General features: G+C 32.6%; 1 protein-coding gene across 3 annotated transcripts; it reads right to left on the reverse strand.

Annotated features, from left to right (window-relative positions):
* Positions 1 to 18,167, reverse strand: LOC133186889 (electrogenic aspartate/glutamate antiporter SLC25A13, mitochondrial-like). 3 transcript variants are annotated; one of them, XM_061322271.1, is made up of 19 exons: positions 18,055 to 18,167; positions 17,830 to 17,892; positions 17,497 to 17,550; positions 15,594 to 15,733; positions 15,183 to 15,298; positions 14,173 to 14,312; positions 13,930 to 14,076; positions 13,351 to 13,489; positions 12,960 to 13,053; positions 12,010 to 12,094; positions 11,318 to 11,329; positions 8,387 to 8,480; positions 7,968 to 8,176; positions 6,869 to 6,949; positions 5,136 to 5,276; positions 4,362 to 4,500; positions 3,964 to 4,122; positions 3,265 to 3,355; positions 1 to 2,765 (listed from the first exon to the last, which is right to left on the reverse strand). In XM_061322271.1, the coding sequence occupies exons 1-19, from the start codon at positions 18,073 to 18,075 to the stop codon at positions 2,603 to 2,605; spliced, it is 2,088 nt and encodes a 695-aa protein (XP_061178255.1). In that variant the 5' UTR covers positions 18,076 to 18,167; the 3' UTR covers positions 1 to 2,602. The 3 variants fall into 3 exon arrangements, with proteins under 3 accessions (XP_061178255.1, XP_061178257.1, XP_061178256.1); XM_061322273.1 differs by lacking the exon at positions 11,318 to 11,329; XM_061322272.1 differs by lacking the exon at positions 11,318 to 11,329 and having other exon boundaries at positions 8,387 to 8,474; positions 11,992 to 12,094.
* Positions 18,168 to 18,174: the final 7 nt, after the last annotated feature.

The raw sequence follows: 18,174 nt of genomic DNA on the forward strand, positions 1-18,174 counted from the left end.
TGAAAACTTATAAAATTGTTTATTAATCATTCATGTTTCTGTCCTTTTTGTATTGAATCACTTCAGTACCATATTTAGTTACCATATACAACAACAAAACATGGCAATGATGTAAGCATTGAGTATCAAAACCATTCATAAAATTTACACATTCTTACACTCTTTAGTGTCTGGCAGCCAGATTTAAGTTAAAACTACTTTTTGACTACATATAAAAATAAATAATTGGAAAAGCTGATAGTTGCCTATAATAAAGCAGATCACATCATGGCATAATTACTTCTAAATGTTTGGTGAACAATGAAGCTTGTGACCTATACAGTTTGCTATAATATCAAAGTGCTTGAAAGTTTTAAAAAAAATCAAAGTGCTTGAAAAGTTGAAAAAAAAAAGACTTGTGGAGACTTTATACAAAGTCAGTTTACACAAAATCTAGTCATTTAAAATAATGAAATTATCAATAACTAATAACAGTACATCATTTTAATATTAAGTTTCACACCAGATGAATTTGAAATATACGTGTACATGCCTAGTAGACACTTCATTTGAACTTTGTGTACAGAAAAAAGGTGCATTCCACACTGCATTTTTTTTTCACTGCTCATTCATATAAACTGTTAAATGTACCAAAGGTACCAGATTTTCACTACATCTTGCTGATGTCTGGAAGTATACGACTAGCACAATAACAATGTGAAACAATGCCCCATACGAACCATGGGTCAAAGAAAATTGCTGGGTTTATTCTCTACTAAAACTGACAGAAAGCATCAACCCCTTAACCAGGTCCAAGTTGTTCCAAATCAAAATATAATTCCATTCATTGCTAAATAAAACTTCTTTAAGATCAAGAGAGGAAGTTTCAACTTTTTCATTCTTTGTCAAAGACTTTAATCTTTTCTGATTACCCAAGTGAACAAATTACTGAAAAAAGGGTACAATGTATTAAAAAAAATCAGTATTATCATAATATCTTAATGCAACATTTATCTAAAAACAAAGCAAGACAGATTTGTTTAGTACAAAAAAAAACTATTCCACCATATCTTATATCATGGTCTGACTTTAAAAATACAGAACTTAAAAAGTATCTGAGTTCAATTCATTTTTTTTTATTTCATGTACATTTTCAGTGTATTTCTTAACACCAGGTACCATCTCCAAAGTTTTAACACAAATTATCACTGAAATACATGTATTAATACATGTAATGCTATTAATGGCACTTTTACAATATAACATTTTTGTTTTAAAAAATTCATATGATTTTGGCTAATTTTCTGTGCAATCAACTTCCGATCACTAGTTTGAAGGAGAAAAAAACCACCACAAAATCAAATAAATACCCAAACACACATAGGAGCTAAAAAATCTCTGAAAAAATACTGTGGAAAATGTATAATGAAATAAAAACCCATGAACACCATTTTCCTCAAGAGATTTCTGCATTTGGAACATTTAATTGAATACAATTAATAATGGTTAATTGATAATTCTTTAAACTGAACATATATGAACATGAAATTTACTTTTTCCTTCAGAGCTCAGAGTTTTCCTAGCACAAATCTGCAACTTTCTCTTTTTAAACTTTGATGATTCATAAAAAAAAAAAAATCTATTTTTTTTGGCAGATCATGATAAAATCTACATGACCTTTTTGTACATTGTTCTTTCAAGCAGAAGCAATGCTAGACTGTTCAACATCACTGCCTTTGTGGCAGTTGACCTATCACAATGTCTGTTCACTTCCCTGGAAAAAAAAACATTGCATACTGTAACACCCTCCCCCCCCTTATTAAGATATTCTAGTCTTTTTAAGCTTAAATAAAATGTAGCATCTCTTATACCTCAGATCAAATGTTACATCTTTCATTCAAAAACTTATCAAATGCAAGCATTGGTAAATTTTAAGCAATACTGACTCTCTAACAACACTTTAGCTGAACTTAAAATACATAACAGCATCTTCTATAATACAAGTTTAAACATCAGTCATACATTTACTTTAGTATTTTGAACTTTTTATGCCAAACAAAAATAATGGCAATATCCAATAAGTTGGAATAATCAAAGTTGAGACCCAAATCCATAAATCATTCCTGACTGATATACATGTATCACTTTGACACATCCCTAATATTCAAAATAAATGAAAATCTTAGCAACAATATTCTTTTGATATACATACACTTGGACTGTGGGCAAGGTTTTTTCAATTTGAGGTACCGATTTACTATGCACATGAACATGCGAAATATTCATAATTTAATACCGTCAGATAAATTCCCACACTAAAGACTAAAAAAGGTTCTCCAAATACACTCTTTAATTAATTTACATTTTGTTGAAGTCAAGTTTAGAAACGTAGTCAATAGGAAATATAATTACCCTTCTTGTTTCAATCTGTGACTATTTATTTCCCTCAACATTTCAATAACATAGTCAACAAGTCTATAAATAGTAACAATATAAAAACAGAAGACAAGTTTGTCTATCTGTATATAACACACGGGGATGTAAGGAATGGTTCAACACCTATCCTAATTTAAATTAAAAAAATAACTAATTCTTTGTAAATAACAACCTAAAATCCTTCCAATCATGTTTGTATTGAGCTTTTGAATTTGGGTAGACACAGTCCAAACTTGGATTCCATCCCATTAAATGTGGCCAGAGCCAGTCTGTAGCCACCGATGTGATCCGGGTTACGAGAAAGTTGTTTCTCCAGCTGTACGGACTGAGGCTCTGATCCCTCGGGACGTCTGAAAGACAAACATGTCATGTAATAATAAAACTGATCTTAAACCAAATATCTGCTTATAGCATTAAAAAGTCTCCTATCTCAGATAACAAATCTAGATTTAAGTATAATTACCGTATAAGCAGAATTTTTAGCAAGGATTGAATTTTGGCATTATTAGTGAGGGTTTTGAGATCGCTAAATTTGAATATTGCTAACAATTTATATATCGGTTGTTATAGCTATCTTTCTTGACATTATAAAATTGCTAAAATTACTTCTTGCTAAAAAATATATACCATTTTTTGGGATAAATCGCTAAATTTGCGTCTCACTAAAAATTCCACTTCTACGGTATCTTTTTCTTGACACTTAGCCTCCGAGACAAGTGTTATTAATTTCATGTATTTGAGAACAAACATGTTTAGGCAGGCAAAATTTACATAGTTTACACCAAATATTTCCAGAAATAACTTTGATGGAATTATTTATGACAGTCACATTATATATGCTGTTCTTACCTTCCACCAAAGTCCACATAGAACAGTCTCTGGAGAACTTCATATGTCAGCAGTGTCACACCAAACTGGGGGGAGGATCTAAACACGCGAGCTGAAATAAACACAATGAAATCCATTTCTAAATAGCTATCGAATAATTGTACATAAAAGGGAGTCAAATGTTATGATCTAAATATTCCAGAACCAAATATATGTACATTAAAATTCCCTCTAATATTGGACAGAAAATACACCTTACTTATATCATTTTGACCTGTGCAATCAATATTCTTAGCAGATAACAATGTATGATTCTTGTAATTCAGCAAATTTCCTTTTAAATGGAACTTTTTATTATTCATTTTTCAAGCAACAGTATTTGTGAGAAACCTGATAATTTTTTGTCTACACATAGTAAAATCTGCCTAAAAAAGTGTTTTTACAAAGCACATCCATCCACAGACCAAATATTGAAAGATGATATCCAAATATTTTACATCAAGTCTTATCATTTTATTTCTTTGTTTTAGATTTTTAGTCCAATAATGTTCACAATTATCAGCTTTATGTGTTGGATCTTATTATTTTGGAAGAAAATAAATTAAAAAGCAATGTACATGTATAACAAAATAACCATATACAGTTAATAAAAACACGGTTTGAAATATTAGTAATACCACCACTAGACCTCGTCTAACAGCTGTGTAACAGATTTCTTACCAGGCGTCCCTTTCCAGAAGGCCCAGCCTCCCTCCTCTCTGTATATCTTACGTATACAGTCTATGACCCCATTATACGCTGTCTGTCCCGTTCTAGCCTGCACTTGCAATCTTGTTTTGATCACATCCGCTGGTGTAGGGATAGCAGCAGCCGGCATACCTACAATCAGATTATAACTGTATCAGCTGTTATTTTTCCAGGTGCCTGTGTACATCTGTCCAATACACTGTAGTGGATATACATCAATATTTATTATCAATGTTGTCTTGAAGTAACTTTTAAAGATTCACTAAAATCAAATTTCTATTAAACATTAGGTAAAATCTACACTTACTCAAAATTACACATTTGATTTATATAAGTTATATATATTATATGATATAAAATTGTTAAGGTACCTGCTATTGTAGCAGACAGAAGCAGTGTTCCCCATGAATTGTAGCCATTTTCATCAGCCAATGCTTTCTTTGTGTTTGCATAAGCAGGGAAATAAATGGCTGAAAAAGGTATGTCTCTCAAGAAACATGCCCTGGACCCCTACAGCACATCAAACAACTTATTTAATATTTCATGCATTTCAAATAAAACATATTTTTCAAATTCATGTTAAAATTCTTATATCCATTTAAAGGTTTAACTTTTTCTGTTATCTGTAACTCCTTGTACCATTTCAATTATTTCTTTTTTACGACTACAATGTATCAACATTTAAACCCAGTTTCAAGAATGTTTCCCATTTGCAACTCCAAATCAAACACATATGCCGTCCAGATGTAGTAGTGTTAGAAATTCCCTTTCCCAATCTTACATATTGTACACGCTACATGTTCTTTTCCATTTTAACTCTATAGAAATAATTTTGGACTACAAAATCAACAATTCAGGTGATTTTATACTAAACTTTGTTTATTTTCAATAGCTGGGACTCTGGAGTTTCTTTTAAGATATGCTTCCCAAATTTTTGCATTTGTGTTTTGGTTAGCTCTGACAAAAAGCAGACCAGAAAAAATGTATTGTGTCAAAAGTTGCTAGCCAATTCTGGTTTACCCCCAAAAATTAAAGAAGTTCACATGTTCAAAACTTTATGATCCTTTTATGACTACAGATAATTTAAGCATAATTAAATTGTCTTTATCTAGATTTTAAGGAGAATTCAGCCAGTATTTCAATACCTTGTACAATCCCATGAATCCTAGTTCCTTGATGACAGTAAAGGCACTGACTTTAGCCTTTCCGTGAACCTCTCCTGCCACCTGTAGCCGAATCTTGACGATTTCCAGAGGGTTAGTAAACATGACTTGAGAGGCCCCAGCCTGTTAACAGATAAATACAGACATTTATCAATCGCATGTAAAAAAGAAGTATCTATATATTGAAAACATCAATAAGCTGTTAAAGTTTACATCTATATGTAGTCATTTGTACATAAAAACATACTAATGAGCTGGAAAAGTTTATGGTTAATTATCAAACAATATACAGTGAAACTTGTCTAATCCAGATGTTGTATATTCTGAAGTCTTGTCTAATATGATGTAAACTTTAGAAAGTTAAACTACTTAAAATGTTGTCTAATCCAGAATGTTGTCTAATCCAGAATGTTGTCTAATCCAACTGATCTATGTGAACCAGTGGTGTCCAGATTAAGCAAATTTTACTGTACATTACTGTCATTAGGTTAATAGCTAGCAATTATCCAGATACTTGTCTCATAAAGTTTACAGACAGCATTTTTCTGATATCATGGATGTATCGTTAAACTATAAAAGTTTACAGCTATAGTTACTTTATACAGATAGAGAAAGATTAACAATGATATGCAGCATTTCATTTCTAAAGGGTACATGAACCAAACTTACTTGTTATAGGATTAAATCATCAGAAAATATGAGGGGTGAGCAAAAAGTTAGCGAACTATCTCTATATTTACAAAATCACAATTCAGATCAGAATAAAATTTGGCACACATATAGTCATACACATGTTCTATAAATAGCAGATGTTATATAATGTTTTGCTCCGTGTTTGTGACGTCACAATGTGAAAATGACATCAATATGTAGGTGACAAAAAATGGCAGACTCAGCCGCACTCGAGCAACGAACAGCTGTAAAATTTAACGTATATCTCGGAAATTCCTTTGCAGTAGAATATGATAATTTGTAGAAGGTTTATGAAGACAAAAGACTTACCAAAAGTTCAATCATTAATTGGATTGATTGTTTTAGTGAAGGCAGGGAGATGGTTAAATATGATATTTGTTCTGCTGCCCAGCGAAAGCAAGCCGGTAAAAAGATGTGTCCTTAGTTGAGCAATTTGTTTTGAAAGATCGCCAAGTTACAATTTGAAAAATAGTTGAATATTTGGGCAATAATATAATTATTAACTCCCTAAAATATTGTTTACTTTAGACTTTAAACATATGAGATATGAAAAAAAGAAGGCGCCCATACTTTTTTCCACATTGGACAAACGATGCTCCCGAGACAGAGGACTCGGGTTGTGATGGTCTCCAAGCTTATTTTTGGAAGGGATATCCTTATCCATCCATCCTATTGCCGAGATTTGGCCATTTCTTACAGATGGTCTGTACTTGTTATAAAAAATAACTTGTATGGTAAGAAATATAAGACTCTGAAAAATCTCTTAGCTTCTGTGAACAGACCGCTATAGAGCATGTCACGTGACCGCCTGGATCACGTGATTCGCAAATGGGCAGACAATGACAGATGTGCATAAAAATCGGAGAGGACTACTTTAAAAAATAATGAACACTGAAACCTTATTTTATTTCTTTTAAGGGAGTACTTCAATTAGTTTGCGGACTTTTTGATCACCCCTCGTATCTACAAAGTGATTCAAATTTGAAGTTTTACGAACTACATTTTGTTTTTGTTGAACTTACTGTGCCTCCTGCAATCATTTCAGCCCAGAGAGGAATATAACCATCTTTACGTGTTAACTTATCCCTCATTAAGTCATTCATCTGTAATAAAGGTGAAAAAATTGATCTTTGGAATATTTGCAAGTATTAAGGTTAGATATACAGTCTTGTTGTAAACACAGTCAATCTCATTTGTAATCATGGCTTATTGGGATTGTGACAATTACGTCACTAAAATTCAAGTCTTTGCTTTTTTCTGTGGGAAAATGAAATTACTTCAGTGTTACCATGTCATTTTTGCACGAAAGAATTTTCACTTTTGGTGATTTTCATTTGGAACTCTGGCAATCTGCTAGGTCTTTCTAAACAAGTTTATTTGTCCAGGATTGACATTAATGGTTGTCCAATTGCCTGGGGCAAGTAAATCCTCAGTTTGGGCGAGCAAAACTTTCAATGTACTTGTGAATATTTCTAATTAAAACATATTTTTATCTTACATTAGTCATACATTGAACATTTGATTTCCCCTGGGAACGCAACATTATTGTTGTCTGGTACACAAGGCCTTCCGATGTGCTTCATGCTTGCACTTCGGAAGGCCTCAGGTCAGACTAAATGTTGTTGTTGCAGAACCCCTTGGGTAGTGTTTCTACAAAGGTCATTTTATATCAATTCATTTAACAATTGAGACCCTAAATCTGTCTTCTTTCATGGAAGTTACAAAAAAAAATACATTTTCCATCTGATAACTTTGTTACTTTCTAATTATGAATAGGACTGTGTATCATGGGGGAAAAAGTATCAGGATATATCACATTCGGAAAAATATCACAATATAATATGATATATTAAGTTATAACATTTACTAGTTTCTACATACTTATTTTAAGGAAGAAAAATTTAGATTTAGCCTTTCTTTTACAAAATACCTTTTTTGAATGGCATAAAGTACATTCTAAAACCAAATTGAGATTTTTAAAAAGTGGGAATAGGTGGAAGACCCCTGAAGGGTAAGTGGATCTGAAAGTTAATGACTTCTCTTGATTGTTATTGTAAATGAACCTCTACAACACCCCGTTTTCATCCAGATTTTTGTATATCATAAAATATAGATAAATACCGTAAGTTTGATGGCTTTCTCTGGACAGACCCCTACAAGCTGTGGTCCCAGACCTCGATACAACCCCAGCACTCCTTCGTGTCGGATCACCTTTTTGAAGCAGTCCCAACTGTTTTTGTACATTAACTCTCCTACCATTGGACCTGTTCTCTGGTTCTGCATCCTAGTCTTCACCAAGTCGATTGGGTACACTGCTGTTGCTCCAGTAGCTACAATTTTAACATTCCAGAATGCAATGGATATATACATTATGATGTAAAATATTCAGGGAATAATACATACGTGTATTTTAACTTTATCTGAATAAGAGATTCTGATCAAATTTATTAATTCCATACAAGCACTTGCCAATCATTTTACAATTAAAAGAATACTACAACATATGCTCTGTAATTTAACTGAAATGGTAGTTTGTTCACCTCCAGCAATAGAACCCAAGGTAAATCTGTAGACACTCTCTAGGATTTCCAGGAAAACCGTTCTCTCTGTTCCTTGTTCCAAAGCCAACTTTTCCTACAGTGGACAAACAAAGTTATTGGTAGGGAACTGATATATAAAGTACAAAACAAATCACTGAACAGTAATAAAATCCCAGGATATTCAAACAACTGTCAACATGTTTACTGCATCATAAAGGACATGTAGTTACATTTCAAAGTTTACATTCATTTTACATCAAACCTATTAGTTTCAAATGGTGTAAATTCTCAGTTTTTCCAATTTTCATCACAACATCCTATAGAGCATTATTTCTGAAACTACTTAATATCTTACATTGAACAAAACCATGTCATCCCTAGTAAAACAACTAATTCGAGAAACCATCGATTAAAATGAAATGCATTGGTATCAACAACTTTTTTATTGGTAGAAGACATACATTGGTATATTCACTGCTTAAACACCGAGGGGTTTGAGAACTTGGAGGATTTTAATAATTTCTAAATACAGTCAAACCTCGCTATCTCGAACTCAATGGGACAGAGAAATTACTTCGAGATATCCGAGGATTCGACAAATCGAGGGTAAAATACTTAAAGAATAAGTGGTTGGGACTTCTAAATCACTTTGACATATCCATGGTTGAGATACCGAAGTTCAACTGTACAGTACTACTATCAGCATGTAAAAGTGCTTGGAACATTAACCTGATCAAAGCTTCACAAGTCAATGTGATGATTCACATATATTTATTAACATGTATTTATTTATTTATTTTTTAAAGTGTTTTTAGTGTACTTTTTTCATCAAGAAAAATCAAGAGTACATGAAACACATACATGCATGATTTCTTTCGTTTCAGGAATGAATTAGACAGAAATCATTTTCTACTTCAGTTGGTGTTATAATGAATTACTTGTTTGGAATTACAAGGTTTTCATTTGAATATCTGGTTAATATCTCATGGTTCTTTAGAACCAGTCTCATTAGCAAGGCTATATAAGAAGTGAATAGTTGTTTAAATGCCAGTTTAGGACAACACATAGAGCAAAATAAAAGTTTAAATTTTATCAATTTTTATTCAATCGAACAATACAATATATGTGTTAACTTTATAATTATGGATTTTCATATTTTACGTTATATGTACGTGTTGTTGCTATGCAGTGTGCTGTTGTTTATTGTACTTTCATTTGAAAGTAATGAATGACTTTAAAGCAGAAATATATATGAACAAGATGTGTTTGTGAAACACTGATGCCCCAGTACGACAGCCCAGGTCGGTAAAGGTCAGGAGGTCAAAAATGTTGATACACAAAGTAAGGTCTTGTCACAAGAAATACACATGTGAAATATGAAAGCCCTAGTACAAACCGTTCAGAAGTTATGATCAAGGTAAAAATTTTTGCAGACAAACAGACAGATGGACGGACAGACCATAAACTATGTGCCCCTGAATCTCTGATTACAGGGGCATAATAAAAAATGTTAATAATTGCAGTAGATATCATGGATTTACAGTCAAACCTCGTTATCTCAAACTTGATGGGACCGAGAAAATACTTCAAGATATCCGAGGATTTGAGATATCCAGAGTAAAATACTTAGGAAATAAGCGCTTGGGACTTCAAAATCACTTTGACATATCCTTGGTGTTCGAGATATCAGTGTTCGAGATATTGAAGTTCAACTGCACAAATGCATTATGTTTTGATGTATACAAGTACATGTATATCTAATTTAAATACACTTTAACACTTACAGTGTATGCATATTCTTTTGAGCTATATTTCTACCTAACACAAGCAATTTTTTTCTACAGTTTATTAATACCTATTGGCAAAGGCATATCCTATGTCAATCCAAGTGCATTACATGTTTATTGAGTAAAAAGAAATTCAAAGCTGAGCTGTAACATCCATCTCTTAAGTACAGTTTATTTCCATGATCTACCTTCAACAGTACTTCAATACGTTAAAATACAGAAAGAAACTGACCCATTTTAAATTGAGTTAAATACATGTATATGTTAGATTTGAATCATTTTCTCATTTAAAGTGAATTACTGCAAAGATACACCTGTCTGACTTCAAACAACACAGCAGTAAAAACAATTAGGAGCTTGCAGTACATACATGTAATAGCTTTAGTGAGAATAACATGCCAATGTAAATAAAAATGGTAAATAAAAATATTATACACTATATCAAATTTATTTCTATTATTATAATACAGTAAAATTAATCACAAAAATTTTATTCCAAACTATCTTGTGTGGTGTTACCATGCAATGGAATTAATATCTGTACATAAACTATGCCTATTTATATAAACATGTACTATATGCATGAACTGGTAACTTTGCAATCAGTTTGTCTACAGTCTAGAAGCACATATTTAACAATATCAGATATACATTATATACAACTCTTATATAGATTGCCCATATATAGATAGTGCAAATGATCAAGTCTTTCTAACCTTAAAGTATACTTCCCCCCCTTTGTTTTTATTTTAAACCTATTTTAGTGTGTGGACTAGCTTGTGAATTTTTTTCAAAAAAATAATTATGGGTAGATTAAATATTAAAATCATAGGAACAACAACCATGCACTTCTCACATTTAAATCCAAGTAATGTTATATGGTGCATACTGCAGTCAACTGTTCAGAGAAAAGGATTTTGTACACAAGTCGAATATTGGGAAATTGTTCATTTTCTGTTAGCAGTAGACACAAGTTATGTATTTTCATCAATAATGCCAACTGTAATTGGTTGAAAATGTAGATGACAGTGGAGGCTTCAAAAATTGGACAAGATTTTTTTTTTTAGATAAAGTGTTTCCAGTTTAAAGGACATAAAAAAGCAAGCTGAGAAAAGCTTTGATTACAAAAGTGTGAATACCATACCTTCAAGTTTTCCTATTTTATGTCCCATAAAAATAATTATATAAAGTTTAAAGTTAAAACAAATAGTTAAAATAATTTATGATATTCAAAGGTCTATGAGAAGAAAAGCATTTAACCTAATTACTCATCCAGAAAAGAAGTCACTTGTAGCATCCAAAACCATCAGCATGATATACATTATACAACTTAAGCAAAACTATTCCATAAAATTACTCAGTTCTTACTCTCCTAAATGAAGAAAACAATTCCTTGGGCAAAAAACTTTTCAGAAGAACCACACTCTCTGTAGATCATTTCTCCAAAACCTTATTCCAGGCTAAAGGACATGGTTAATCATATGCAAAAAGAATTATATGTCTACCTCTACAAATGGGCAGAGCTATGATGAGATGTGACAAATAGACCAACACACAAGGATAACATCTATATACCCAAACTTTCTTTAGAAAGTGACTTTTGTGATTTTTCTCTCTCAAAACTGAAGTAATATCAACACCAATGAAGAAACAGAGGGAGAATTTGACATTCTAACAATTACATGTACCCTAGACATAGCATCTCTGCTATTTTATAAAATGCAAAATTGTTTATCAATCAGATATCAAGTACATTATTTTCTCAAACAACTAACACATCAAGTATGTTTTTCTTTACACAAAAAAAAAACACATTACAGAATTATCCCTATTTACCTGTGCTATCCTCATTTGAATAGAATATGGTGTCTCCCTTCCTTCAGCTGGGGACAGGTCTGTGATGTCTTCAAAGGTAACCCTCCTGTAGGATTCAATAATAGTTCATCTTCATAATTTATTATAGATCATTTATCAATGATCTTAAAATTTACTGAAAAGGGCATTTCTTTTTAGATATTTTTACATAATTATTTATATATGTATATCATTAAAATATTTTTATGGCTCTTCTGGATAAAATGCTGAAGACTTTAGGAATGACTCTAATTCTTGGCCAAATTATTCGAGTATAACCTGGTTTGGGTCAGTTTACGCTTTATAATCCGCGAAGCGGATTATAAAACAGCGTAAACTGACCCAAACCAGGTTATACTCGAATAATTTGGCCAAGAATTAGAGTCATTCCTTATAATTTAATTCTAAAATCATTAAACAACAGTGGGTGTAAAATTTCGTTGCTTTTTATTAGTTCAAATTTGCCGCTCAATAATACAACCCTAGTAACGGAAGTGATGGGAAGCAAGGGGAGGTAAAAACTGATACATAGTCCTAGCAGCCATATTTTTTGTTTGCATGTGGTAAGATCCGAGTTACTGTTTGAAGCTAAAGGTACATTTATTAAATCTGGAATTTTCCATGAATCCCGAGGACTGGAAATGAGAGCATTGCATGGATACAGACGATTCAGCTGGTTGTCGGGGGGGGGGGGGGGGGGGGGTGTCCCCATACCAAACCAGGTTATACAGAAATAATTTGTGTTCCTTTTTGGATATTAACCAATCAGAGGCTAGAATACAAACAAAATTAAATTATATTGCATTAATTTATTAAATTGTTTGGTTTGCAATGATTAATATGCAGTATTCCAGCTGAGTTTAATGTGAAAGTTCACTGTATATATTTTGTTGAATGCTGTACTTATATTCAAAGATTTACCACACATTTACCCTGTTTGATGCTTCAGTCCAACCAGCTGAAACAAGATGTCAATCTCTAGTGGTGTAATTTGAGCAAACTCCTGGGCTTGGTACAACATCTCCTCTTTAATTAAAAAAAGACATGACTCAATCTATTGCTTTTTTTTTTAAATTTTTGTCCAAACAGACAGTGCATTAATTTATACATCTTACATGTACATATTCTAATTCTAAAAAAAATCTTAATATATACAGTATATGTACATGCATGTGGAAAGAAGTCCAAGTTCAGTCCCTGTGCTTCATTCACAACTTTTCTTATGCATAAGCATGCAGTAACAATTGATAACATTTATTATACAGAATTTCATCTTGAATGTTGATGCATAATGTGCTCATCCTACACATTTCCATGTCTTACCTTTTGTGACCTCCATAGTTTTGTCACGCCGTGTACAGGCAAGATAAACTTTCTGGATCAGCTCTAGGTTGTTTAACAAGGACACAAAAGCAGTAAAGTAGGAGTAGCTAATCTGTCTGTGTCCCCCTCCCATGGCCACCTACATAGTGAAGCAATCTTAAGAATGTGCACCTCATTGTACATGCATGCAATTTCTTCCTATGATATACTTTATGTAAAGTATTAACCAAGTATCACTGAAAAAGACCTTGTTGTTAGAAGAAGTGATTGAAAACTATTATCCTAAAAGACAGAGTTTTCCCTTTATTTCAAAGTAAAAGGTTAGAGATAAATTGTAACAGGCTTTCGGTTAAAGTTTATGACAGATCTCTGTAGACCTTACAACAATCAAAATTTGATTTCTTTATTTCAAAGCAGAATTTTTATCAATTGAAATGGTCAATTTGGCTGGTAGCCGGTTCTTGGGGAAAACACTATAAAGACAAGTGTTGCACAAATAGTTGTTAAACTAATGCAGAGCCATCAAAATGCTAAAATAATCTGTGATGAAACAGTCTACTACCAGGGGAGATTACTCACAGTGACCAGGTTTTCTTTGACAAATGGGGTCAGGAGGTAACTTTTTAATTTACACATGATTTCCTCAAAGTCCTTTGCATTGATGTAGCCTGTGTCCCCTTTGTCTCGCCTCCGAAAAGCTTGCAAGGCATGTTCTTCATGAAAATCCTTATAAAGAAAACAATGTTTCTGAGTACTGTGTCATCCAGATGATAATTACAATTATCCTTATAATTTTAATTAAAATGTAGATAATTTTCTTACATGAATCAACTGTGTAAACTCTGGGTAAGTGATTTTTCTTTGTTTGTCTTTCCCAAAGTGAAGTTTTATGAACTCGCTATTGAAATTAAATGGAATTTCTCTGTTCAGTGTTGTGTGTTTTATGATATCTTCAAATTCATCTACAAAACAAATACAATAAATAAAAAGATGGGCTAAATAAACCAATAATTACAAAAAAAAATTATACAACCCTAAAATACATGTATATGTTTTTACCATTCTTGAAAAATAAATATGCCACACAACTTTTTTTAACTCCACTATAACATGGTAATAATATAATTTCCTCCTTGCAACCATGACATAAAACATTATAAGATAATGCTACTGTGATCTCTTAATCGTTGTAACATCTTTACCAAGCAGAACACTTACAGGGTTCGACACTAACGTTAGTCCGTTAGTCTCATGCAGACTAATACATTTTCATTCGGACTAATAAAATATGTGGCTAATTAGTCCGAACGGACCAATAAAAATTTCTGAAAAACAATATGAATAAATTACCGATGTCCGATTCTCAACAACTTTTACTGGAAAACCCCGCGTGTATTTTTAAGATTTCTAGCTTTTGGCGGGTAGTTACGCAATGATGGGTCAATTCAGTGCTTAATTTTTCGACTGATCGATAAGAAGTACAAGGTTTTAGCGATCATGATTTAGTATGACACTTTTAAGAAAGATGTTGGTCGTTTTGGATGTAATGTAAAGACAAAAAAAAAAGAGAGAGAGATCAGGAATTCGATCGTACTTGCTGATTGCGAGATTTCAGTGAATCTGTGGAATAATATATTTCACGTAAATACTTTGTTTATTTCAAAAAATAATACGTATATTAATTGTCACGTTAAATTAATGTTAAAAAACATTGATGTTTCTTTCTTTTTTTTGACAGACTAATAAAATCGCGTGCGGACTAGTAAAAGTAACGAAGCACTAGTCCAGCTGGACTAAAGCCTTAAAATGTTAGTGTCGAACCCTGCACTTACCACAAGAAAGATACCCATTTCCATTTCGGTCAAAAACCTGGAAGGCCAGAGCATACATGGCATCAGGCAGACACAGAACAGCCTCAAAGGCCTGAAATTCTGTGAACGAAATCTTCCTGAAAATATGTTTAAAAGAATTCTGTTAAGAAATTTATACATTTACTACACAAATTATTTGTGTATTGTTGTTAAGAGTATAAATATTAGAATGCAGGCATCCCTAATGTGTGGTTAACAAATTCAATCCTTTACAATTCAAAAAGTTTAATAAAGTATTTATCACGTATAACAAAAACCACTTCTTAGTACTATAAGTGACGAACCAATGAATTTAATACACCAGTTTTCATAATATTTATAGATGCAGCTGTTAATATTTACCCATCTCTAGAAGATTCTACGCTGACTTACCCATCTCTTGAAGTGTCTACACTGGAAGCAAATAATTTCAGGGTGAACTCATCGCAACCTTCACCAAGAAAATTTAGGTATTTCTGAATAAGGTCTCCATATGTCATATAATGTTCACCATCCTCCACAACACTGGCATACTGTAAAATTTAAAGAATGTGTAAATATTGTAATCACCGTTTGTCATAAAGTTAATTAAGATTGCTCAAAATTTACTCACTGTTATTGATTTCAGTGATTGAAATGCATTTCTTTAAATGTATTGCAAAAAAAACAATCTGAAAAAAAATATAAGCACAATTTTTCTTAGTAAGCATAATGTAATAGTGTCTCGGGACAAGCCCTCATCACATTTAGAATATGTCCCATATAATCACTCCAGCAAGCTTTTGGAGAATACAAAAGGGGAAGTTTCTAGTATGCCGGTCCCCAGAATCATGTGATTGCGCATGAGCAGTTATTTCCCTTGCCGTTGCTTTGCAGAATGTAAACAAACCGCCATTTTCCCCTCTCTTCAACAAAACGCATTCGATCGAGTGATTAGGGTTAGGGTATATTGTTTTAAGATTGGAACTGTTTTATAACTCCACTCTTAAATCTTCCTGACTTTGGGCTAATTCATGTAATTTTTGCTTACAAAAGGCACTGCCAAGTGCCTTTTGTGACCAAAAACTTCGTGAATCAGCCTAATGTCGAACCGTGCCGATATACCATCTTATAGGAGTAGAGCATGAAACATGCAAAACTTAAACAAACCGTTAATTAAATATGGTATTGTATGCGGTCTACGGATTAGGGTTAGTGTATATATAGCTCGGATATTGTAACTGTTTTATATTCACCCATGCTCGCATCTATATCACTTTGGGCTTATTCATCATATGCAATTTTTGCTTACAAAGAACCGGAAGAACAGGAAAGTTTTGCGAAACTTGGATGAATTAGCCTTGGTCTAATGTTGAAAAATGCCTGATATTGTGCGCTAAGTTTTGGCAAGTAATTGGTAAAAGCGACTTACCGTTTACTTAAGCTCGATATCCTAACCTCCTAATGTCCATATTCAGAATATTTTTCTTTCAAATCAATGGTGATGTACAATTCAATCAACCAATTACTAGTAATTAGTTATCACTTGTTAAATCCCTGCATTTCTCACAAAAATCTCGCAATTTTAGTAGCATTTCACTTTGAGTCCTATCAGCTATACTTCTTCATCAGTCTTCATTAGTCAAAACACAAGTGACGCACGTCATGAATATTTATGAGATTACATCAAAAACTGATCATGTGACCACATTCCTAAACAACGCAAAATGGAGTTTTATCTACTAAACAAGTACGTTATTTTACGAAACCTTTTAATTCTCATTTAAAAAACTGGGTTTAAAAACCAGTTTTTTAAACCCAATTTTTCACAAGGAACACGATTTTTGGCTCAATTTTGCGATTTGTGGCCTTTTTTATTGATTTTGTCAATCGCTCACGCGATCATATTATATTGTACACCGCCTTCGGCGGCACCTATTTTAGCGCCATATTTATAGGGACCGGTATACTAGAAGTGTTCCTACAAAAAGGAGTTGCACTGAAAATATCTGCAAAATTTAAAGTTAGTGTACCAAACATTTTTAAACTTATGTATGCCTTCTTCCCAAAAATATAATCCATACAAAAAAGAATCAACACATTTTCTTAATGGGTTTTTTTTTTCATGCTTTGAATTTACACACCATGATAACATTTGGAACTCTCTGTACTGTTTATAGGATACACAAAGATTTGAATTCCTATCTGTACCTATATTTTGCTGCATTGCCAACACATGGAGCAAATTCAATCATTAAACTGGATACATAAGACAATATCATTTTAACGAAAGAATGTTCTATCTCAACTTCTTTACCTTCAAAAATATTTCCCTCAGTTGCTCTGGGTCAGCTCTATTAAAAACTTCCACCTAAAATTAATTACAAAATGAAAATTTAAATCATTTCCTTTCGAGTGGTTAAAATAAGAGGCAATTAAAGCTTGTATCATTATATAAACAAAGATATGATTTGTTAAAACTGAAAATAGACTGTTTACCAACGGGAAATAACTCTTTCAAGGTAACAAGTCATGCCCTTCAACACACAGTCTGACATTTATCAAATGAACGACATACAAGCTAAAGCAAAAAAATTATCGACACAGAAAATATACAATTTTAATTTTTAAAGAATTCTTTCCGTCTCACCTTTCTCTGTTCACATTTTGCAGTTTTGATGGGCCAAACTTTGGAAACAATTTCAAGAGGATGCTGAAAATAAATTAAGATTGCAGTGAACGTAGTGCTGTTTTGATAGTTTAATATTTATATTTGAAATCAAACTACATTTGACATCTGTGTCGGTCTACTTTCACGGAAGATTTGATAATCTGCACATATATTCCTGCAAAACATGAAACCGCGGTCACTCACGTCTTTGCCATTAGCCGCCATGTCTCGCTAACAGAAAAGATCATGCCCTCAGTTTCATATGATTGGTTATCCTCTTTCCGAATTCCGTGATCGCAGCAGACGTGTCAAGGACAATTTAAT

This window comes from Saccostrea echinata, unplaced genomic scaffold (assembly GCF_033153115.1).
Source record: "Saccostrea echinata isolate AGI-Se365-2 ecotype Australia unplaced genomic scaffold, CSIRO_AGI_Sech_v1 ptg000014l, whole genome shotgun sequence".
NCBI classification, from domain to species: Eukaryota; Metazoa; Mollusca; class Bivalvia; order Ostreida; family Ostreidae; genus Saccostrea; species Saccostrea echinata.